The following is a 23,879-nucleotide window of genomic DNA, read 5'->3' as shown; positions in this document are numbered from 1 at the left end:
AATGGCCTAAAGACAATAATAAAAAAACTTAGTAATTTCTAATATTTACTATATTGTTTATCTAGTCAAAAACATTCAACTTAGTTTCATCATTTAACTGAACTCAAAAGGTTTAACAGGGTTATATTGTTGTACAAATTTGAACTATATTTGACTGCTACTGTACAATGCGATCTTTAAAGGGCCTATGTTATTTCTCATCAAAAACACACCTTGATGTTTGTTTTGATTCATTCACACATATTTAACACATTTAGGTTGAATTCTTCTCTCAAAAAATTCTATTCCACCTTGTGATATCATGTGGTAATACAGGAGGTGTTCCACTGTGTTTTTAAACTCTATACACATTCACTAGAATCATTTGGTGGACTGCAGCCATGAACTGGCCAATCTCTACTGAACTAAAGGTACTTGTTAACTTGAAAACTACCACTACATGAGATCACGAGATGGAACAGAGCATTTTGAGCTTCAGAGCTGTAGACAGTAGGATTACTGAAACATATGTGAATATAAGAAACCATTCACAAGATCACAATAATGAACTTTAAAAACTATAGGACCTTTAAACTAATCAGTTTCTCATTGTTTGATTCCTGTGAGACTGAAATACTTTAATGCATTTTTTCACAGCTGCTGAATCAATAGACATGGTGATCAATGTAGCTGTCACCAACATAGCAGTTACTCTTCTCCTACTGGTCAAGCTGTAAGTGAATGACAACAAATCACAGTGAAGTGAATTTTCAGGAAAAAGGTGAAAAGGTGAAAGTTGAAAAACGTCCAAATGAGAACAGTCTACTTACCTGCTAATAGATTACAATTAAGCTTGTGCTCTCTGTCACAAGACAAGTAACTGGGAACATTATGCTGCATGCTCAAGTCACCCGCATGACTTCTAACTCAACTCATACTACACAGCTGGCTGCTTCCACTTACAAACAGCATGGATTCATTCAGTGTCTTTATTAAATTTAACAGTGGCCAACATGGATACACCTAGAGCTAGGCTATGTGTTCCAAAATTTCGTCTTTATAGTTTGCCCTATTTCTGGAAGAGTCGTGCCATTTCCAACTTGCTTTGTTTGTTTAATATATAGGCCGAACGGGTTCAGTACAGTTCACTGTGACTATTCATGTCAAAGCAAGTCTGGCCATTCATATGAGACTGGGGTGTTTACTCTGTTAAGTAGGTAAAATAGTTGACCAACATGCTCAAAAACTCTAGAAAGACAAGCACTATGCTGTGAGCAGGGTTGCCCCTTCAAAGACCTGACCTCTACCTGGGCCTAATGGCATCACGTGCTTATCTCCACTAAGATAGCCAAGTTGAAAAATTCATCTAAAATCATCTTTATGAAGATAAGCAAGTGGATCTTGGTGTACCCTCCAACAGAAAAGTTAGTGGACCTTTAAAGATGCAAAATTCTGATGTAGCTGTAGCCTTTCTTCATGAGACTTATTGCTTTCAACAAATTAAAAAAAAAAGAAAGACGATTCCAAACCCAACTTTTATCCCGTAATTGGGCAAAAAACTACCCTGTGTACACCACACTACCAGACTGTAGTACATACCATATCTTTTGACAGCTACAGCATTTTTCTGGTGTCTCTTTTATTAATAGGTTTGCAATAATGACTAAAAGAGCAAAGCAGTGCCTTCTTTCAGTCAAACCGTGAGTCAAACACTGACAATGACCTGAAGATCGTTCATTGATGTGCATGTGAACGCTGCATGATCAGGGCGGGCGCTCGCAGCGTCACGGGCGGCTGCAGCCAATAGCGGGCTCCGCTGTGCAGCCTGTCGCTGGAACTGGACACACTCGGATCTGTCCTATCGTCTGTGTCGCTGCGGAGATGGAAGCAGGGGGGCAAATCAAGTCAGTGTCGTAGATGCTCCATATAACCATCAGTCCGAGTGTGAGCTGAGGTTTGTTCTTCATCGAGCGGGTAATCTACTCTTTTTCCTGGCACCTCCCTCGGTAACACTGCCTGGAGGTCGCAAGCTAAGGGCCGAGGCTGAAGCATCGTCGCCCGCTTCTGCTGCTCTGTCGAACTTGCCCATCGCACTGCGCATCTTTTCCTCTTAAAGCCGAAGGAAAAGAGAAATTAGGGAATCCAAGAAGCCTCGCTTTTGCATCCGTGTCGTGCTCTGCCTGTCGGCGGAGCATGCTATATAATGAGCCAAAAGGACACACTGGTTCATTTATTTGCTGGAGGGTAAGTCGATCTGCTAAACAGTTGTAGGCTTGAGCTTGACTTAAGGTTTTATATTTAGTCGCAAAATTAAAACTAAACAAACAAACAAAAATAAATAAATAAATCAAAAAACAAAACTGGCTGGCAGCACCAACGACTGTTCAGGTTTCTTTAGCTAACGTCCTCATTACCTGTAAAGGGCCCTGTCTTTCCCGCTGCAGTGATCGAGGCTGCTGCAACTCACAGCCTACACTCTTCCGCTAAAATATACTTCATTTACAATCAAAATTACCACTAGTGTCCTATAAACCCATATTAAGGACTGAAAACGTGATGTTTATTTTCTTGTGAAATCTGGTTTGTGGTGTTTTAGTAACAACAAAACGACCTACATTCTGTGACAAGATTTATTAGAGGTATGCATGTTAAGCATTGTAACGAAGCTATCATACGCCTGGTACACAGCCGAGCTAACATTAGATCCATGAGGCTTATGGATCTCACTATATAAAGTTAGCCACCAGTTTTAAACGTAAACGTCAAAACTCAGTACTGCGCAGATGATCTCATTCACTCACCGGTCTTATAGTAGCCCCTTTGTCTCTTTTCCTTGTCCAGACGCCCTAATCATTGTCAGTGACATTCGGATAATTAATCTAATCAAAGCACTCTGTTTTACTATCTTGTGCTCATGGAAAATTGAAACAAATCTTTGGTTTAACAAAAAACATTGGCCAGTGCTTCCTTCACGTTCTATCTGCTACATACAGTAGTACACTCAACACTGAACATAGAAAGTAGGGCAAGGGTCACCAGTGCTCATGAATGTGGGTCGTCTTCTGAAAGGTAAATATAGCCAGCGTTTAACTGAAGGAGCCTGTAACTTGAGGATATTGTGATTGTTTTTATCTATTGAACCATCTGTTCTTTGTTTTGCATTTGAGACAACTGAAAGATGACAAAGACGTTAAAATGTATTGTTAAAATTTAAAATTCATATTAATATTTAGTTTCCTACTTTTGTTGTATTTCTTACCAGTAGGACAACAACAACTAACTGTATGAAACTAAATACTCCAATAATTATGGAAAAAAGAAGTTTTGCTGCCAATAAAAAAAAAACCCAAAACATTATCTTTACATCTGTATGCTCTATCATATGTTCCTCTGGTGTTCTATCTTTAACTTAATTAATGTGAAAGTTAAACATAAATTATATGATTTATGTGCTTATTATTGGCAAGCAGCTGTATTTTTACTGGTTTCATTTTACACAAAAATGTTACTTTTGTAGATGCGGAGGAACGGTGGGCGCTATTCTGACCTGTCCATTGGAGGTGGTGAAGACTAGACTGCAGTCCTCCTCTATCACGCTATATGTTTCTGAAGTCCAGCTCAGCACTGTTAATGGAGCCAGTGTGGCCCGCATGGCCCCCCCTGGGCCCATGCATTGTCTCAAGTAAGAGTTTCAACAACTGTTTCAAAAAACATGTGTTTAAAGGAAAATATAATATAATTATGCTGGGTTTAAAATGAATGTATTAGCATTTCATCTCCACACAGAATATTTAAGCGGGATGCAGTTCATTCTAAGATTCTATATGGGACATGGGCTAGATAAACCAGCCATGCTCTGCCTCTAAGTAAACAACCGGTAGCTGAAATCGTACACCACAAATATTTGATACAGAGCTGTGGAAGAGAGAGAGCAGTAACAGAGACACATGACCTGCTCCAACTCAAGGAGGTCAGTGTGTAATCAGGCAAATTTATCTTTGGCATTTTTTCTGTTTTGTTTTTTTCATACTACACATTTTTACATTGTTGAAATAGATTGTGTAGCAGTGCAGAAATCATAAATGACAGCAACTGGTTAGTAAATGTATGTACTACTGCTGGCTCAGTATGTGTATGAAGTGTTAATGCTAATTCTTGAGCTCCATTGAAAAACCCTCAGTGTCACAGAGGCTCATAAGCTACACTACACTGCCGTGTCCTGTTTTACCTCTGTATTGTGAGCAGTGTTGCCATAGTTACTTTGAAATGGTAATCTGACTACTGACTACTGATTACTTCTTTAAAAAGTAACTTGGTTAAGTTACTGACTACAAAGTAACTAAGTTAGATTACAAGTTACTTTATTAGTTACTTTCAGCAGCGGCTGATCCCCCACCCCATCCTTAGCTGAAATAAAATCTAAATTATTTGTTTGTATTTCCAGCTGCAAAAGGCGTACCTCTCTCCCTCCATTGTTTACATCTGACTCGTGGCGGAGCAGAGATGATGTAACATCATAGGAAACGTGTCACCAGAGACGATTTATACGATCTTTGGGGTCACATAACCCAAGTTGCCAAAAAATTTAAATAAATAAATAACCTATGTCGCCCTGAAATGCAAAAATAGTAACACACAGTGTATTAGATAAGTAACTTAAATCTGACTACTGGTTTGGAAATAGCACTGCGTTAGACTACTCGTTACTGAAAAAAGTAGTCAGACTACAGTAACGCTTTACTAAGTAGCACGTTAGTGGCATCACTGATTATCAGATACTCAAGTTTTCCTTCTGTAGGTTGATCCTGGAGCGAGAAGGGGCTCGCTCTCTCTTCCGAGGATTGGGACCAAACCTTGTGGGTGTTGCTCCTTCCAGGTATGACCAGCATGTTGACATGTTTGCCTACTATGGCCACTTTAATTGTAGTGTTGGAAGGATTTACACTGGACACAAAAATACAAACACACACACACAAACTAAAATCATTTTCTTGCACAAGGGAGGCTTCTCTGTCTTGCTGTGGGTTGCATAACAGTCTTAACAGGGTTAATGAAACAACAGTGGAGGTTATCCAGATGTGACTTTGTCATGTGACTGTAATAGTTGAGCTTTAACCTCAGAGAGGAGTGATAGCTTTCCTAATCTTCCACACAGACTGATTTTGTATCACATGACCAAGATTTACTTCCTGTTACTAAAACTGCAATTTATGCAAAATCATTTCATTATTATAAGCATTATAGTGGAGTTCATTCATCATTTTTTTTCCTCAGAAGAAGACCTCTTACTTTTCCTGACCAGCTGATTGAATGCTGTTAAGAATCTAAATAATATTTGCTTCTTGTTCAAAGTGCATCTGTATGAGGATACAGATGCACTTTGAACAAGAAGCAAATAAATCACCAGAGCTAACCTTTTACAGTGCACTGTACACTAGTTTATCCACAGATAATTTAAGCATTTAGGGTTATTTTAAATATGGCAGTATACATTGAGCACAGAAGGCTTATCTTTAACTTATCTTTTACCTTCAGCCATAAGAAGGTGGTGTGCATCTTGTTCACACAGCTGCTCAAGAAAGACAGAGGTTGTAAGATAAAACAATGTCATAGATTTCACAGTGAATATATTCACTTGTCACATCAGCTTTTAATACACAATAAAGTGCAGATAATGTGTCCATAAATTCATTGCATTAAGATCAAGATAAGAATAGAACCATTTACACAATTTCCAGTATATAGGAAAACCCATTGAGAACACTTTTTTTTCTGAGTCACTGGAGGTATATTTTTGTTTGGCCAAATTCAGTAATATTTAGAAAAAAATGTTATTTGCCTTGCCTCTTCCACAGGGCCATTTACTTTGCAGCATATTCCACGGCTAAGGACAAACTGAATGGAGTGTTTGAACCAGACTCTACCCAGGTGCACATGGTGTCTGCTGGGATGGCAGGTAATGACCACTCAAGTCTCCCCTTTATCCATGTTTGTGTGTCTGAAGTTATCTGGGCCAATACAGCTCTTAAAACCTTATTACATTTGAATAGATTTTTATTTGGCTTTGTTTTACCATTTTCTTTACATGCTGATTATTATTATTTTTATTTGTTTGATTCAATAAAAATCTTAAAGTACAATGGTATAAAACAAATCGCATTCTTATAGTGATATAGTTAAAGAAAGCACAATTTAAGGCTATCAGGATCAGAGTAATTTTGATGTAGAGCTCTAGTCATCTATACAGTATAATCTGAATCTTTATGCAGTCATTGCATTAATGAGTATTTTCTGAATTTAATTGTATTAATGGTATCTTCAGTATTTTTATTACCTGCAGCAAAAAGTTTGAAATACTCTTTGTCCATCTGGACATTCTAGTCCAGCAGATGGACATTGCAATCTGCACTTTTGTTACTAACACTGAATACAGCTTGCTGTTTGTTCAGGGCAGTGAAAGCTTCTGGTCCTTAAGTTTAGGTTGTGCTTTCAGTGGCTCTGAGCCCCTTGTCCTTGTGTTCTTTTTGTTTGTTGACCTCGTCCTTCTCATCTGTGTTTATTATATTGATCTTACGACCTTGTTGGGGGCCTCTGTTAATGGTTTAACATCCACGTTGTTACTTGAACAGTGTGGAGTGGGCTTTGCTCTGTGTGTACAGAGGAGAGAGCACGGCCAGTGGTCCACCGCGGCCCCTGGCACTCGGGCGGATGCGTCAGGTAGCACCCCATTTCTTAACACTGGTATGAGCCAAACCATGGTGATTTTATTTTTATAGGAAGATGCGTATTTTTTCATTTATAACTACCATTGCTTATAGCAGTGTGTCTGCTGCTTGTTTGTAGTCTTAGTTTCTCATTAGTTTTTGTTAGTGCCTTTATGCACACCCCTTCCTCTTAGACGTATTGTGATATCAGCAGTAAAGAAATGCTAACCTTGTCACTGTCTTACAACTTAGTGTAGGATATTGAGATAGAAAGAGCGCTAATGAGATAAATATGGTAAATGTTTAGCAATAATCTGATCCAATGGCCTATCTGTGTCTTCGTTATAAGATATTTCTATATAACTAACTCGTTTACATAGAGCCTTCCTTTACTGGTTTCACGAACATCTCTTTCTCACCTTTGACCTATAATTCCAGTGTAAAGCTCTTTTATTCAAGTCTGTTTGAAATGGCTCTTTGTTTAAGAAAAACAAATTGGAGGTTTAGCAAAACATTTCAGTTGTAACTTGTTGCATAATGTGGATTAGTTCAATGAGACTGGCAAGCATGTTAATCTCAGACCTTTGCCTTTAACCACTGCACATGCTTTGTGTCAATCACACAAAACAACAAGGTTAGCATTTCTGCATAATTGTTTTGCCATTTAACTTTATTTATTTATTTATTTTTATTAAATTTGTAGTTACTTCACTAATACATTTACTGAAAGAAGAGGTTGATAATTGACTAGTACTAGTTTTCTTCTGTAGGTTAGCAAAGGTTGAAGATAAATTTAGGTATATTCAATGAAATGCTATGATTACATTTTTATTTTTTAATAGATAATGATTTTGGTTGAAGATTTAGTGTAGTTTATATTTGAAGCAGGGGTGGGTGGGCCGTGAGGGCGGGGGTTAGATGTGACTGCTGTTGTGACTATGGTACAGAAAAGCCTGTGTCTATTTTAGGGCTTTATTATAAAGCTTTCACCCCTGCGTGATTGGGTGGGAGACCCCCGCCATCTGAGCCCCCCAAATCTGCAGGCTTCTAGCTGCAGCGGGGAGGAGCTGGAGGAGCTTTGCCCCTCCCTCGTGAGTACACGCCATAGACGCTACATTTCCCTTTTTCTACCTTCTCTCTCTCTCTCTCTCTCTCCCTTCTCAGATCTGTGGTCCTCTTCTCATGCAGTTGTCCTCACTTAGGGTTGTGTTGTCTACATAGATTTGCAGTGGCCTTAGATGTTTCTAGGAAATTGTTGTAATTTACAGTTTAATTGTGCATTTGCATTCAGTTTAATTTCAGAAATTACAGCACCACGACAGTACATTCTTTGCTGTACACAGTATTCAAATGCAATACAGAAAAACACTGCAATTGGAACAAATTCTTACTATGCAAGTAGTCCACTTGATTCATATCACAAGCTTTTTAGTGCACTACAGTGACAGATGAATTAAGGTTTATTATCTTAAGTTCTTTATGTAAAGCCCAGAGACCTCTCACTTTAGCCCTGTTCAATAATTAAACATTGTTCTCTAGGCACCATTTTGTTCTTCCATCCCTTGTTGGGATGCTGACAGTAAAAAAAAAAATGTGTGGGCCAAGACGTCCAGTGTAACAACTGACAAAGCAGTCATAAAGGAACTTTACAAAACACAACCACAACTCTAGAAATGTTTTTTTAATTGTACCACATAATTATGATTAAAAAGCTACACAATCCAGTATTAAAACATAGTTATAGCTATTTTATAACATTTATTACTTTTACAGTTTACCATTACAGTTGCATTCATATTTTCACTGTACACTACTATCTTTTGTTCTAAAAGTTTATTTCTTAAAGTTAAATATCATTAAATAGCTAAATATTTGTTTATGAACTTTGTATTAAATATGTCATGATAAACAGATGTTTTATACTAAACCCTTTCACAGTTAAGCATATGTTCATGTGATCATTTAACTAATAATACAATTTGTGATTTTGTGATTAAAACGCATTTTGACCCATCTACATTATGAAAGTGGTTTATACTTTCAAAGTACTTTCCCACTGTTCTTGTTTAGTTCATAAAAATCTGTTTAAATGTAATTAATTTATTTTGTGTGTGCATATTGTAACTTATGCAATTCTTCTCAAATTTTTAGGGTTCACAGCCATTACAGCCACCAACCCCATCTGGCTCATAAAGACTCGAATGCAGCTGGATGCCAGGTGAGCATCACAACAAAAACCTTTATTCAACTCAACAAGTGTCAATTATATGTGGTTAAGAATTCTAAACTAACAGTTATGTATTGTCCACAGAAACCGCGGGGAACGACGCATGAATGCACTGGACTGTGTGCGGCGGGTGTACCAGATGGATGGACTCAGAGGATTCTACAGAGGCATGTCAGCCTCATATGCTGGTATTTCTGAGACTGTGATCCACTTTGTCATTTACGAGAGCATCAAACGTAAACTGCTGGAGTCCAAAGCCCACACCAGCATGGACGAAGAGGATGAGGCTGTGAAAGACGCCTCAGACTTTGTAGGAATGATGCTTGCAGCTGCTACCTCGAAAACCTGCGCCACAACCATTGCTTATCCACATGGTAAGAATTATTTTTATACCTCTTACATACTCCTGCAAACAACTTATTAAGTCCAAACATTTTAATGTTTTTGCAGAGGTTATCCGCACACGACTACGAGAGGAGGGCAGCAGGTATCGCTCTTTCTTTCAGACTTTATTGACTGTTCCCAAGGAGGAAGGATACCGAGCATTGTATCGTGGCCTGACCACTCACCTGGTCCGACAAATCCCCAACACAGCCATTATGATGTGCACCTATGAAGTAGTGGTGTACCTGCTCGGGCGCTGACGAGGAGGCTTGTTCAAAGACCAAAGTACTTGAGCATACTAGAGACAAAGAACTTTTTTTTTTGTGTAAAACATTTTTGGTCCTTTAGTTCATCAACATTTATTTCTAGTACCATTTATTATGATACTGGATCAGAAGGTTCAACACTAGTAACTGAAGAATAGAGGACTAGAGTTCACAGATACATGGCGAGGAGTGTGAGACTAGACTCCATGGTACCTCTATAGGAAAAAGCACACATCAGTGGCCTTAACTACGTTTAAAGCTTACAATGCAGCCTTTTCCTCTGGTGCTCTTGATAATGTGAATGGGAGACACCTGAAAATCTTTTTTTGTATTATTATATTGTTACTTCATTGTCCAATATTAGTCTGAAGGCGACACACACCAAATTTCATTCACAAAACTATTGGAATGTGTTAACATGATGTAGTTAAATAACATTTGTTATGAAAAAATGGTCTGTAATTGAGGTAATTTATTAAATATTTGGTCTGTTACTAAGCACATGCTAAATGCAATTTGTAATTTTCCTTAACTGTTTAAGAATTTGCTCTTAATATGTGGACAATTGGCAATGGTACTTTTTATTATTAACTTAGCCCTTTTTGATTTTGCAGTACTTTATTTTACTGTGAAGGAGAAGGAAAGAATGCACAGTTATTAGAAGTACAGTAGCTTGTGTGAGGTCACCATTTTAATGAAAATGTTTCTCTGCATGTGCAATAATTTACATCTATTCAGATGGCCCTCTTCTAACAATGATTTGGAACGACAGAGTGTTGAAGAGCTTCTGTACAAGAATGACAGCTTTTCTGCCACTTTGCCAGTTCTTCTTTTCTAGTGACTTCCAATTTACCTTAAAACATGCACTTTTCGGGCTTGTGCTTTGCTTTTTGTGTGTGAAAATTTATGAAAAAGTATTATTGAATATTAAAATTGTATTTTGTGCAACATATATGGCAGATATATTGTAAAGCTTTGAATTCTCTGTAGCAGTGAAGGATGTCCATATGTTTGTAGACAATGCTGTAGATGTATGCATATCACTCATAAGGTCCTCATTATTCACTTGCCATTTGCAAGATATTTTTTGATTATATAGATTTTTTTTACGTACTGGTTTTAACTGTTAACTGCCATGTGAAATACCAGTGTGAAAATGATTTGATTGTTTTGCTGACGATTTTGCTAAGACATTTTTGTGTTTACATTTGTTCTGACATTCATTTCAAAATGTTGTAGTATTGTTATCTGTTCAGTATTTTATTTTGAGACATTTGGAGACTAAATGTAAAAAGTTGTTGTGAAAATTACTTGTGAAATTCAAACATTAACAAACCCTTTTATCACTAGGCTGGTTATCTATAAAGTAGTACTGTGATGTCTGACTAAATTCAGCCAGTTGTGTGTTTACCAGCAAGCAGAGGTATGTACTGAATACCATCACATTCAATTTTGGTTATGTTTGGTCTCCTTTATGTTTCTATGTGAAATTATTTTAAAGCATTCTGTAAAATCACTAATGATCCCTCAGATGTGCATTGTTTCTACATAGCCCCAAATATGGGGGCATTTCATGTAATTATCGTCTGTGTTTATTTGTCTTGATGTCTGTTTCCATTTGGGCAACTGAAATATTTTGTCATTTTTGATTTGACTTGATTTTGTTTTAATAAAAGAAAATGCAGGTACACGTGCTCGTCTTTTCTTTGTACTACTTCTACAATAAACTGCTTACATTGTGAGCGTGCCCTTCTCGTATCTCAGGGATTGTGTTAATAGACCACAGTCAGCAGATGGCGCTAAATGGAAGGAGAGGAATCAACGTCAACAGAGTCTATTCAAGTCTGTTACTGAAGTATTAAATGATCGATTTCTACTCTTGTACTCTAATGCGTTTAACATATAACCGAACTGATCAGTGAACGGGGATAGATGGAAATGGATAATCCATCATTGCGTATGTTGTGGTAGATATTAAACTTGCCTTAGGATATTTAGTATTGATTTATAATAGAACAAGCTTTTGAGTTGGTAGACAGACCACTTTCTGAATCAGAAGATTTATAGAAAATAGACGGTACATGTAAAAATAAATGAATGTTTTATGGACCCTTAGTAGTACACACACGCGCACACACACACACACACACACACACACACACACACACACACACACACACACACACACACACACACACACACACACACACACACACACACACACACACACTGGTTCTTAAGTACAGTATATTATATGGTCATTATTAGGGCTGAGTATCATTCAGAAGTTGCTAATATGATACATACCTTGATACACAGGCCGCGAAACAATATCTCGATACAGTGCACTTTTGATTTGATACAATATATTTCAAGTTGAATTAATACGCTTCAGTAAGAAATAATGACTAAATCACAGCTGTGATTCTAAAGTCTTTATTAAACCACTTCTTTTGTAAAGTTCATATGAAACACACCCATTTTAATAACCAAAACAGTGTATATGTCAAATGTGTTGCATAAACGAGTTTACTTCCTCTAAACTAGCAGCACTGTAACAAAATAATCTAACAAAATATACAAAAAAATACTCATTTATCGATGTAGCAGCCTCTTATATCGATACTGTATCATCACATTAAACAGTACGACTGACATTTTTACACCCCCCCTAGTCATTATGTTATATTATTTGTATTATTATTATTATTATTATTTTCTTTATTTACGCATCACACACATCAATACTAATTATACATATTTAAATTATCTCCTGTCTTAATAAGCATATTATGCAAATAGAGACAATAAAAATATAGAAAGCTACATAAATCTTATTAAACTTGAACGCATCTTGAGGTCCACAGCCAATCAGATCACGGCACAGTCCTACGTCACAGCCCAGTTAACCAATCCGTGAGCACTCTGTGGAGTAAACCGAGGTGTTCTGCGTCGGTCCTCCGCCGCCACCGTCGCTGATCGAGCTCCTGTTTACCGCAACAAAGAAGCGGATCCGTGCCTCCACCACTGTCACATTTGTCACCACGCTGGGATTATGTTTCTGTCATCGGCGGACTAGAAAACTGACCGATTCCGTTGTCTTTTTCTTTATAAACCGCGTGATAAAAGTACGCTTCGTGGACGATTTGAGTTTCTACGGTAAGTGTTTCCCTGTTTACACCGGATACAGCGGCTCAGGGATTTGGAGCGGTGGGTTATTTGTAGTCAGACTCGGACCGTGGCGTGTGGTTTAATTAAATAGTTCTTTATCTTTACTGTGTAGTTTTACGCACACGATCAGCTAACTTTCTTTGTATATGGTAGTTGATGACAAAGTTAGTCCACGGAAACACTGGGTTATCACTTGATACAGAATAGGATTGTGACTTCAACTTTCATCTTACCGTAAACAGGCAAAGGTGATGGTCTTATAAACATGTTGATCTAATCTAAAGTGACCATTTATTTTCCTTATCGGCTACTTCTTTTGCCACTTAAGTAATTCTCACTCTGGATGATAAATCTTCTAACTGCACAAAGCATCTGCACGACTCATTGGCCAATCTCTGTTAATACGGTGTCTATGGAATTTAATTGAGCATATTTTGCATGGTGTGTTCCGGTGGATTCTGGGATGTAGGACGGTGTTCGCCAGGTGTCCTCTCCAGTGGATTGGTAAGCATCTTGACTGATGACTTGTGAAAAAGAGGGGGTCCTTGGGGGCTGTGGTTGGCATCATTTAACATTCAACACGGCTAGAGCTGCAGGGACTTTGTGAAATCTTTGACTTTGTTATGTTTAATCAAGTAGATAGGCTTCATCTTTTGAATAGTGTAAGTCTGTTTGAATTTTGAAACCGCAGTGGACTACAGATGGTGAGGAGTCAGAGTTGGAGAGCCATCACTCAAAGTCAATGGCCACACAAGAGTTGACTCAGTGTTGTTACATGTTAATTAATCAACCATGTGGTGATGAATGATGATTTAATTGTTTACTGGGCCAGTTTCTCCTCACCAGTGCTCTGTTCCTCAAAGTACCATGTCTCTCCCTCTTGTTTCCAGCCCTCTCATGAGAAGATCTTTCAATGTGAAATTTTCTCTAGTCATCATTATTTTTAATTACTTATATTTCCCTGACTTGCCTCCACTGTGCAAGTTATGCATTGCCACAGGAAGTGGGCTCCAGCAGGAAGCAATTCAAAACATCTGAACATTTGAACCCTCAAATTAGACCAAATCAAGGCACACATCAAACTGCAGAGTAGTGAGAGCTACTGGGAAAAGGTCCATATCAGTGTCATATTATTTCCTAATGTGGAAAAACTTTATTTTAGTTGTATAATTACTGGATTGTCACATTATTCAGTTTGCAATGCTAGCCAATACAAACAAGAAGAAGAAAAAAATTAATTTCTCACTGCTTTAGATATTCAGTAAAATGTAGTAATTGTTAGTGAGTTCATAGACTACTATTTTATGTAAATGTTAAAGTATACTTTATTGATCCCTTGTGAGGGCAATTCATTCTCTACATTTGACCCATCCTTCAACCAGTGCCACTGGGGCAACCTGTCAGAAGCAGTGAGCTACTGCTGTACAGCTCTCTGGGACCCATCTAGAGCTGAGTCGGTCTTGGTCAGGACTACACTAGCTGAAGGATTTTACCTACTATGCATGTTTTGGGTGGATGGGGGAAAAAAAACGATGCCTGGATGAGACCCACCTAGAAACTGGGAGACACATGTAAATTCCGCACAGAAAGGCCTGGGTGACTCAGGAGTTGAACTTTCTTCCTGTGAAGCGTGAATGCTAGCCACACCGTGCTGCCAATATTAATCACCATATAATTTATATAATTTTGACCTTCCTGTGTAATATAATGTCATAAATACCTTTTAAAATGATTAAATTACTTAATGTTACAAACATAAAGAAACATAAACCGCTGTTTAGCACATGAGTGAGCTAAGCCTATAGAACTGTTACAAGCAGCATTGTCTCAGTCTGAATCAGAGGCAGCGACAGTGGTGCAGAGAAACAAACAGATGAGATGATGTGTTCCTCTTGCTCTTGACAGGTGCTCAGTGTCCCAGAATTGAACAAAAAACACACCTGCCCCGCTGTGGACGTGACTAACCAGGTCACAGCAAACACACTGTAACTGAGGTAATGGTTCTTTACTGTAAAATGGGCACATTCACTGCCTGTGCCTGTCAATAGATAGAGGAATACATTGACCCACCATGCATATTTCCACTCTATGTTTTAGCTTGCTCATCAGTTCTAAAAAGCCTGGTTGATTCTGCTTGTCATGCTGCGTGCTATGTGTCAGTTTTAGAATTGATTTCCAGTGGTGGGATGTTAATCAAACACTTGTCAATGGTGGGGGGCATGTCCAGTCCATGCAGACCCTCAGGGAAGAGACATAAACTGGAGGTTATTAAAGGTAGAAAACCTTGGGTTTTAGATTGCGTGCCACAAACTGTCTTCTTGTCACATTTTGTGTGAGTAGTCATCTGTCTGACGCCTTCTCACACAAAGTTTTCACTTATTTTGCCTTGTGAAGTGAATTGAAGTAGGGATTTGTAACGGCATTTGCATATAAATCACAGTTGACAGGTTGTGTTAGGCTCATCGTCATTTATCATTTTATCATTTTCTGTGAAATTAAAGCAACTGTCTGTAACTTTATTCATTTTTTCTACAGTTGATGACAGATGTGAAACGATTTCCAACCAGGAAGTAAAATTTTAAACCTAAAAATTATAATATATCTTAACTGTGTTTCAGTCAAATAAGTAGTGTAACCTGTCATAGGAACTTTAAAGTCCCCTCTTCAAGAAAAAATATGTTTAAAATCATGATTAAATTACTTTGACTGGCAGAGTATGTCACTTTACTATAGTGTATCATTAAGCAGTATATTCTTGGAAAATTGTAGATTGAAATTGTTTTGCAAGTGATGATATTTTATGTTAACATTTGAGTTAAGGTTAAAATATAAAACAGCATACATCTAAGAACATGTTAGATCTAAAATATCAGGTTACCAGGTTTCATGACAGAAGATAGATGATGGTTGTTTGAAGATCAGTGCTTTAAAAAAAAACAACAACACAATTTTAATGATCACATTACAATTGTGATTTCTATTAAAGTGTGATAAATTTTGCAGACTTAGGTTAGTTTTTATTTTTTCCTTTGATGTAACTATGTAAAACAGCGCTAAGACTGTAAAATGACATTTAAAAATATGAGTATGAATATAGCATTACCAAAACACTATTTAATGCTGGGAAAGAAATGTTATTCTGTTATAAATCAGAAAGACGAGATATGTTGTGTAAGCTTATGTATCATATTGTAACAGGAATCCTGGCTGCCTGTGCCCACAGTTTACTTTCAAAGCTAAAAATAGAGTAGACACGCAGTAAGGCTCCTGCCCACACATCATCTTCACTAATATTAGAGTTTTGTGCTAGACCTAGAATACACATATTTAAATGCTACTAGTGGCAGTAAACTATGCCCTAAGTACTAGTTTAGTCCAGGGGACTAGCATGCATGAGTAGTTCTTATGTGGTTATTGGCTGAGTGTCTTTTATGTGCCTCTAAACAACAGAGAAAGAGCTTTTAGTGAAAGTACCTGCTTCACTTCAAGTGCCCCTCAGTGCTGTTTTTGGTTGCTTGCCCAGCTCCCCTTTGGCACATTCCCCAAAGCCAAATGGAGCAAAACTGAGAATGTGTTTTTTAAAGTCAGCAGCCAAACAAGTGTTGTTGTAATCTTATTGCTTTTCATTGACTTGGCTCTTAAATTGGGCATCTCCATTTTTAATGGGGAAGGTTGATGGTTAAACACACCTTTTGTTAACTTGTAATACTTCAGAATATGTGATCTTTCAGTAGTTTTTTCCTCATACCTGAACTTGTGCAAAAGTGTAATACATATTTGAAGGTGTTATCAAAGTAAATTTAAGGCTGTTTGTCAAATACTACATGTTTGTGACGATGGGACACTAGACGCTTTTGTGACCCCCAAAAAGACTATAACATCTATAAAGATACATGTCAAAAACATGGCCTTCTTAGCACTGGTTATTTTGATCAGCTGGCTCATGATTTTTCCTCAAAGCGTTTTTACCACTAGATATTTTGCAATTCACTCTTTAGGAAAATGCAGGGCAACTTCCATTTATTTTTCTCATTTCAACCAATTTTGGAGACTTTTTGTGCCTCTCTGTGCTGTGTCCATAATTATAGTGCTGGAGTGGGTGTTTAGACTCATGAATATTTAGACTGTGGAGTGTCAGGGGAGGCCCATGTGTGGCTGGTCTGCTCTAATTATGGAGACATAGGCTCATGACTGGGGCATGATGGGAAATGATCAAAAGCTCATATTGTGGTGGAAGTTAATGCAGACACAAACCGACCAATCGGAAAATGTAAACCTGAGGATCACAGCTGGTGAGGGGTCTCTGCAGCTGCTGCCTCTGCTTCTTTTGTTTAATGGTGAGATAATGAACGACATACGTTTAATAAATTAGTGGGGCCCATTTTTTGTAAATCTTGTTTAAGAAGCACTGGCACAGGAGCTGAATGATGAAAAGCCATGTCTCAATAAATCAGGATTTATTGGGGACCTCAATTCATTTCAGGTCAATTGTAAAGTCAAATAGGGTTGTTTTTGTTTTGTTACCAGGGTGCTCATTCATTTTAGATGCTGTTGCAGCAACAGTGGACTTTAGGTGGGGTATAACTTAACTAAAAGCGAGCCAGTGTAAAACATAGCATGCATAATTACTTAACCAGTCTTGTGATTATTGAAAGTAAAATGTTTGGCTATGAAAATCCACATCCATCTACAACTGAAGTACAAAAATAGGTTAGACTCCCATTTATTTATTGAAATGCACTAGTAAATTTGTTTGAGAAGATTGAAGTGGAAGGATTGTAAAGTTTGTCATCAATTTGCAGCAGGATACTGTGTGTCTTTACTGGTGATGTCTCTGCCAAAGCGTGAAGCGTGGGTGTTCAAATAAAACACATCTTCGGGCCCAGAAATGATTTGAACGTGGTACAGGGCTGATACAGTAAATGAACTCCTGCTGATGGAGAGATAAAAACTGTCCCTGAGGCTGGTGCTCGCATTAGCATGTATTACAGCAAGATCAGAAAGTGTTTAAGTCAGTGCTCGCCCCACATGAATATCATCCACAAGCAGGGACAGAGCTGGGCCAGTTCAGGATAACTTACTTCAGTTTTATCACAACTTGAGTTGAGTGAAATCTATATTTCCATTAGTAGGCCTGAAACCTGGAACAATATATTTTTGGGCTCAGTATTTATTGTGCATTTATCAAACATTTTCTTCCCAATAGGGGAGAGGTTTTTGTTATTTTAGTTATAATATGTAGACTTTTGAATAAGTAACTTTAATGGCTTCGTTCTGCTTTTTATTTGTTGCAGCTCAGGCCTTTAAATGATCCTGTCTATTTAAACATGGTCTACTGGGATTATCCTGCCTTTATTGTTATGGTGTCAGTGACATGAAGTAGTTTCAGTATTATTGTTTATCGTCATTCACAATTTGTTATTCTGACAGGCCTATCTGCTAGTTTGAAATTCTGTATTCTGCAATAATGGCTTGTTTACTGAAAAAAAATTAAGATGAAAGATGACATATGGTATTTATCATTTGGACTTTACTCTGGTCCGTATTTATAATTTCTTACATGTGCAGTCACACAGCATATGCCCCATTACCAGCAGCAATACCCACTTGAGTTGGCACTAGGATCTCTACTCCCAACAGTGCAGACAAGATACCACCATGTTTTTATCACCACCACATTACAGCCCTGAGAGCAGAAACAGAACCACATGTTGAGAAGCCACAGTTATAGTTAGTTAGCTCATGTTATGTTATTGATTAAACTGGGCAGGCTGTTGTGTTTCCCAGCTGTGGTGATCTCTAATTCAGCCCAGCAGAGTCGAAATGGCATGCTTATTTATACATACATGTTTATTTATGGGGCTATTTTAGTGGAGAATTGTCATGAATAAAACATTGTAGCACCTCTCGCAGACTGGCTCTTGCTCCATTGTGCCACTTACAATTTGGGTTTGTTAAATGTAGACACAAGGCACTAGACTCTATTTAAGGCTGATTTGTGTGATATGTAGACCAGTGGACTAAGCGTATGTCATCGTATGTAGCAGAATCTATTCATATAGACATGTAGAAATAAAGTTCTTTATAGCGTCTCCTTACACAATAACAAGAATGGAAAAGTAAAGTCAGGAGCTTCACCATGTTACTGTTGTCTGTGCCATTCTAATGTTAGAGATGGACATACCATGTTACAGCAATAGCTTGGCTCTTTATGTTGTGCTTTTCCATTGTACCTTACATCTTTTATCCTTACATTAGCACCAGTTCTATAGTTAGTTCATTTCTTTTGTACCCTCAGTAATGTGTGTAATGTTTTTATTCTGTTTTCTATTGTAGCATTTCTATTTTTCCACCTAATTTTGTTTGGTCTTGGGAATGCTGGAAAGGTTTATTTCAGATCAGTTCAATTGCTGCAAGGTTGATTTAAAACAATATTTTCCTTCTTGCTTATTAGCTTAGCATTTTTCTGAGGTTATTGTATCAGTAGAATTTGCTTTAAAGGGGCATTGCGTAATTTTTCCGGTGGAGGGTCTGTCTAATGCTTTTCTCCATGGAGATGTTATTGCTTTGTCTGGAATGTTTCACAATATGGTATTAAACCTTTCATTTAAATTTAAACCTTCATGGAGACCAAACCAGACCAAGTTACTGGTCAGATGTGTGGAGAGGCAACCCCCACTCACAGCAAGAATATCTGTTTTTGAGTTATAAAACCACATATAATTTAAGACATGTAAAGTTCATCTTAATTCCTGGCAGGGCAATGATATATCCATAGAAACAAGCAGGTGATGGACTCTCCACCAGAAAAGTTACACAAGGCACCTTTTAACATATGATTATTTTTATTATTTAATTTACCTCAACCTGGAAAGATTAAGAACAAGTCTCTGTGAGTCAGTTGACAGGAGAAGACTTTTTCAAGAGACTCGGAAGGGAACATGCATGTGATTCAGTGAGCACTTCAGGCCTGTCACCGAGGCTCTGCTGTTTCGGTTTATGTAAAGTGAATGCCAAGAGGAGGACAACGCACAGCACTTATGGAGGATTACAAGATGATGTGCTTTCTGTGTGAGTGGTGCTGAGGCTGGTGGTAAAGGAGACTAAACTCATTTTAAACAGCTGGAGTGCAATGATTGAAGTATTTGTTTTGAGGTGGCCGGTTCAAACCCTTGCGTAAGTACACGTTGTTGTATCCTGTATAAGCATGTTAGCCCAATTGCCCATTCTGACTGTGACAGGAAAGTCAAAATTAATTAACCTTTCCTGAAAAGCTTTAGAATGATGACCACATAGACTTGCATACACCCATGGACCACTTTGGAACATATCTGGATGACTGAGGGATTACACAGATATAAGGCACATTATAACATAAAAGCAAGATGGTTTCATGTTGAAAATCATATTCCATTGTTTAAAGAATTTTTAATTTTTTTTAATTATCATCATGGTATCAGAATTTGTATTGAATATCGAGTCTATTCCTTGGTATTTGTTTGAACTTTGACTTAAAAAATTCTAAAACCACCGAGTGCTATGAGAACCTCTGTTTTTCTTATTTTATTTTGCAGCGGCTCTTTTTTGGGAAAAACAATATGTAACACTTATGATAATTTATAATACATTCGAGCAGCTGTCAATTTGCACTAAAAAGAAATGCACATGATTCCATTGGAGTCTTTATTTTTCTACATAGAGGCAAAATAAAGGCCTTTTTGATTCATTATCTCTAGGTGCTTCTTGAATAGCTGGAAGACCTGAGTACTTTTCTTGTTTTGAAAGTCTGGACAGAGAAGCACAAACCTCCACATATGTGGCCAAGCTGTTCACATATCTGTTTCCGCAGGGCCTGGGCTCAAACCAACAGGTGCTAGAATCTACAGGGCAGAATCTGACTATTTGTGGCATCATCTTGTGGAGAGAGGCAGATAAGAAGAATAGCATTATTTTGGCTCCAGGGCCTTCACTTCCCCGCTCGGCTTGTTTATCGGTGTTTGTAATCGATCTAAGCCATTGCCTTGAATTAGTGAAGGAAACAGGAGGTGGTGCTGAAACTGGAGAGTCTGTACAGGCAACTTACAGTGTCTCAAAGGCAACCATGTTGGCAGCAGCACTGTGTTCGATTGCACATAGGACACACAATACATGACTTCATTGTAGGGAAAGAAAAAAAAAAAACAATATGTAAACCCAATTCCTTGCCAAAAGAATGTTCAAAATTCCAGAATGGAGGATATCAGATCTAAAATATTACTGGTTTTAAGCACATGTATTAAGTTTTCTGCTCTACTACAAAGGATAAAAGTTGTGCTTTTGTTTTAAATAAATCCTAGCTGATTTGTTGGGTCAACTTTTTTTTCATGGAATTTGCATTGTGTTTCTCTTCACTTTTGCCTCCCAGTCACCTCTGTGCCAGAATTTTAAATTATAATTACTTTTAACTGGTCTTATGGTATTTACTGATGAAATACTCATCTTCTAAGTTTCAGGAAAGATGCTGTGAGCGTGCCTGCCAAACACAACAAGATCTGTCCGAGATCCAGAGCACAAGAACAAAACAAACTTGACTTAGAAAGGATTACCAATGTGTGCTGTGCCACTGTCTAAGTATAGCATCCGTGATTATTCAAGTGTGGCCTGAAACTACAACACAGTGTCTCTCATGTAGATGTGAGTGCTGTCTTCTTTTCTCTTTACTGTTTTTAAGTTTTAATTTGTGTACTAAATAAACCAGGCTGGTGTGTTTGTCTTTGGCTACATCCTCCAAAATGAACAAAGGCATGCCGTAACAACTGTACTCAATGAACCACAAAGCTCTTGGTATAAATTTGCTAAGGAAAGGCTCAGAGCAAGTCTGGCAAATGATGTATGGACTACACAAGAAGAATAGCATGTGCCTTTTTTAACCCATCAGTTAAACAAAAAGTAAAAAAAAAAAAACATTTTCCAAGAATACTTACAAAACAACTCTAATTGAAATCAGATTCATAAACAAAACCAATAAATAACCATTGCAAAGTCAATCTCAGATCTCTGTTGCCGGCTCACTCAGGGTAGGCTCCTCTGGGAGATATTTAGCTCCTCTGAGGCAAAGGCGCGATGCTCTGAAGATGAGCTGTAGATATGGGAGACACGATAAGACCACGCTCTGTTCCTATATTTGGCACCACTTACTCTCACACTCTTCCAGTAACGTCGTCCCCGTATCGGCCTCTTCTCCTGTACTCGGCCGGTTGCCATGGCAACGTCAGATTGTGGCATATAGAGATGTTTTCATCGGATAATGGGCTCAGTGTCTTTGGTCTCTGTAGTTTATTGGTTTAACCTTTCACCTTTGAAAGCAAATAAATGTTAAATGAGGGAGTCTTTCTGCGTGATTTCAGTGGGTCTTGTAAAACGTTTAACACTTAAAAAGTTTATTCACAGTGACACATTCCAATAGCTGGATTTTATGTCAATTAAGATTTTTTTATTGGAAGAAAACAAAAGTGTCTCATCTTCCTCTTCTACTAGAATCTAATTTTGCATATAGATACAGTACAGTTAGCTAACCAAAATGTTTCAGTAGCTTCTTCAGTGCATACTGGAATAAACATTGCTAATATGTGTTAGTATTTTTAAGCAGGCTCTGAAATATCTTAGTCATTGCCGAAACCATCTATATTGTGGGAATATATTCTGGTGCTATCTTCCACTGACAGTACATAATGATTTATGTATAACGGCTGTTTAACTTATGGTAACGTTCTGTTTACAAACACTAAAAGAGTCTTGACTTGCACCACCCTGAGTCGCATCACTTACTGCTTGACTTGGATGTTTACAGTTGTTTATTGCTTCAGGACAGTGATACGTTAAACTCCTACACAAATGTCTTTAAAGGTCCCTACTCCAGTCCCACAAAGCCAAAAACCTCATGCAAATGTACTGCAGCAGGTCTTTGCTGGAGGCAAGGATTGTCTTCGCTCTGACTTTATGCAAAACAATTCACAAGTTGCTCAAACTTACTAGAGAGTTATACAAAGTCACAATGGAGCAAGTCTGAAAAGGTTGAATTTTTATACAGAGTTACACCCATGGGCATAACGTTCTCATCTAAGTCTCCAGTATAAACAAACTATTTCTTACTTTATTAAATTGTTATTGCTGTGGTTACAGTAGAGATTGGGTTGCTGTTTGGGCTCACATCCTGTCTAAATGAAAAGCATGAAGCTTTGTTTTAACGCTTCAGTGAGTGCCACATTTGCTTCAGGCCATCAGAAGGGGGCACTGCTCTAAATATGGTACACTGGGTTTGGTTTGTAGTGAAACAGGGATCTGGTCCTAAAATAATTTTCCTTTGTTTTTAAATCTTATTGGATATCAGGTGCTATGATACTAGAAAACTGAATTAAAAATTTGCCTTGAAATCTGTATCGATCAATCTACAGTTTACAGTAACTTTTAAGTTGTCTAAACAAATATAAATTCTGGCACTATATATCAATAATAGGTAATATCCTTTAAGTGTCCAAGGCCAGCATGGCAAATCATCTGCTTCCTGATTGACATGGCATTGACTGTTTTCATGCTACAACCTCATTTATCCAAGTTTGTCTCTAGCTTGTATAAAATACACTTTAATATACTTAATGGAAAAATGAAATAAATTATTATTTGCACTGTAAAATGCAGAGATGTCAGCAAAGCAGTCATGAGCTTTTTTTCTTTGCTACATACTGTAATTTTCTATATCTTGCATCATGTGTTTGATATTTTCTGTATGTATCTAAAATGTAGAAAGTAGTAAACAGAAAGGAGAAAAAAAAAACATTGAATGAGAGGGTGTGTCCATAATTTTGACTGGTAGTGTACATGTTCATTCATACAAATAAACAAATAACATTTTTTCTTTGTCTTGACTTCAGAATCTTACGTTTGCTCTTGACTCTTCTGTAAATCCATGAATGGTGCAAGCCCTCACTGTGAGTGCAGACAGTGAGTGACACCTGCCGCTAATCCAAACCAAAGGAGCTTATGAGGCAGCCCTGCACAGTCTGTCAGAGGAAATGGAGCTGTCATAATGTGACAGAATCTTACAGCAGACCGTGAGGAGGGTTCGAATAGGGCCCAGGAGAGATCACTAAAATACTCAAACATGCATGG

The 23,879-nt window shown here is 37.7% G+C and overlaps 2 protein-coding genes across 2 annotated transcripts in view; both read left to right on the top strand.

Moving 5' to 3' along the window:
- Positions 1–1,794: 1,794 nt before the first annotated feature.
- On the top strand, positions 1,795–11,248 carry slc25a36a (solute carrier family 25 member 36a). The gene is made up of 7 exons (XM_020939469.2): positions 1,795–2,223; positions 3,497–3,661; positions 4,778–4,855; positions 5,835–5,935; positions 8,835–8,901; positions 8,995–9,284; positions 9,361–11,248. The coding sequence occupies exons 1-7, from the start codon at positions 2,183–2,185 to the stop codon at positions 9,552–9,554; spliced, it is 936 nt and encodes a 311-aa protein (XP_020795128.1). The 5' UTR covers positions 1,795–2,182; the 3' UTR covers positions 9,555–11,248.
- Positions 11,249–12,508: 1,260 nt separating this feature from the next.
- Positions 12,509–23,879, top strand: part of LOC110173525 (SPRY domain-containing SOCS box protein 4-like) — a 57,029-nt gene continuing 45,658 nt past the window's right edge. The window contains exon 1 of the mRNA XM_020939549.2: positions 12,509–12,719. The gene's annotated coding sequence lies outside the window, so the exon portion shown is untranslated. The remainder of the gene's footprint in view (positions 12,720–23,879) is intronic.

This window comes from Boleophthalmus pectinirostris, unplaced genomic scaffold (genome assembly GCF_026225935.1).
Source record: "Boleophthalmus pectinirostris isolate CB_2022bp ecotype Guang Dong unplaced genomic scaffold, ASM2622593v1 HiC_scaffold_16, whole genome shotgun sequence".
Lineage (NCBI taxonomy): Eukaryota > Metazoa > Chordata > Actinopteri > Gobiiformes > Gobiidae > Boleophthalmus > Boleophthalmus pectinirostris.
This window is presented reverse-complemented; position numbering and strand designations above follow the sequence as displayed.

Coding starts and splice junctions, on each gene's coding strand:
- slc25a36a (XM_020939469.2), top strand. CDS start 2,183: ATGAGCCAAAAGGACACACTGGTTCATTTATTTGCTGGAGG. Junction 3,662..4,777: donor GGGCCCATGCATTGTCTCAA/GTAAGAGTTTCA, acceptor TTCCTTCTGTAG/GTTGATCCTGGAGCGAGAAG. Junction 8,902..8,994: donor CGAATGCAGCTGGATGCCAG/GTGAGCATCACA, acceptor TATTGTCCACAG/AAACCGCGGGGAACGACGCA.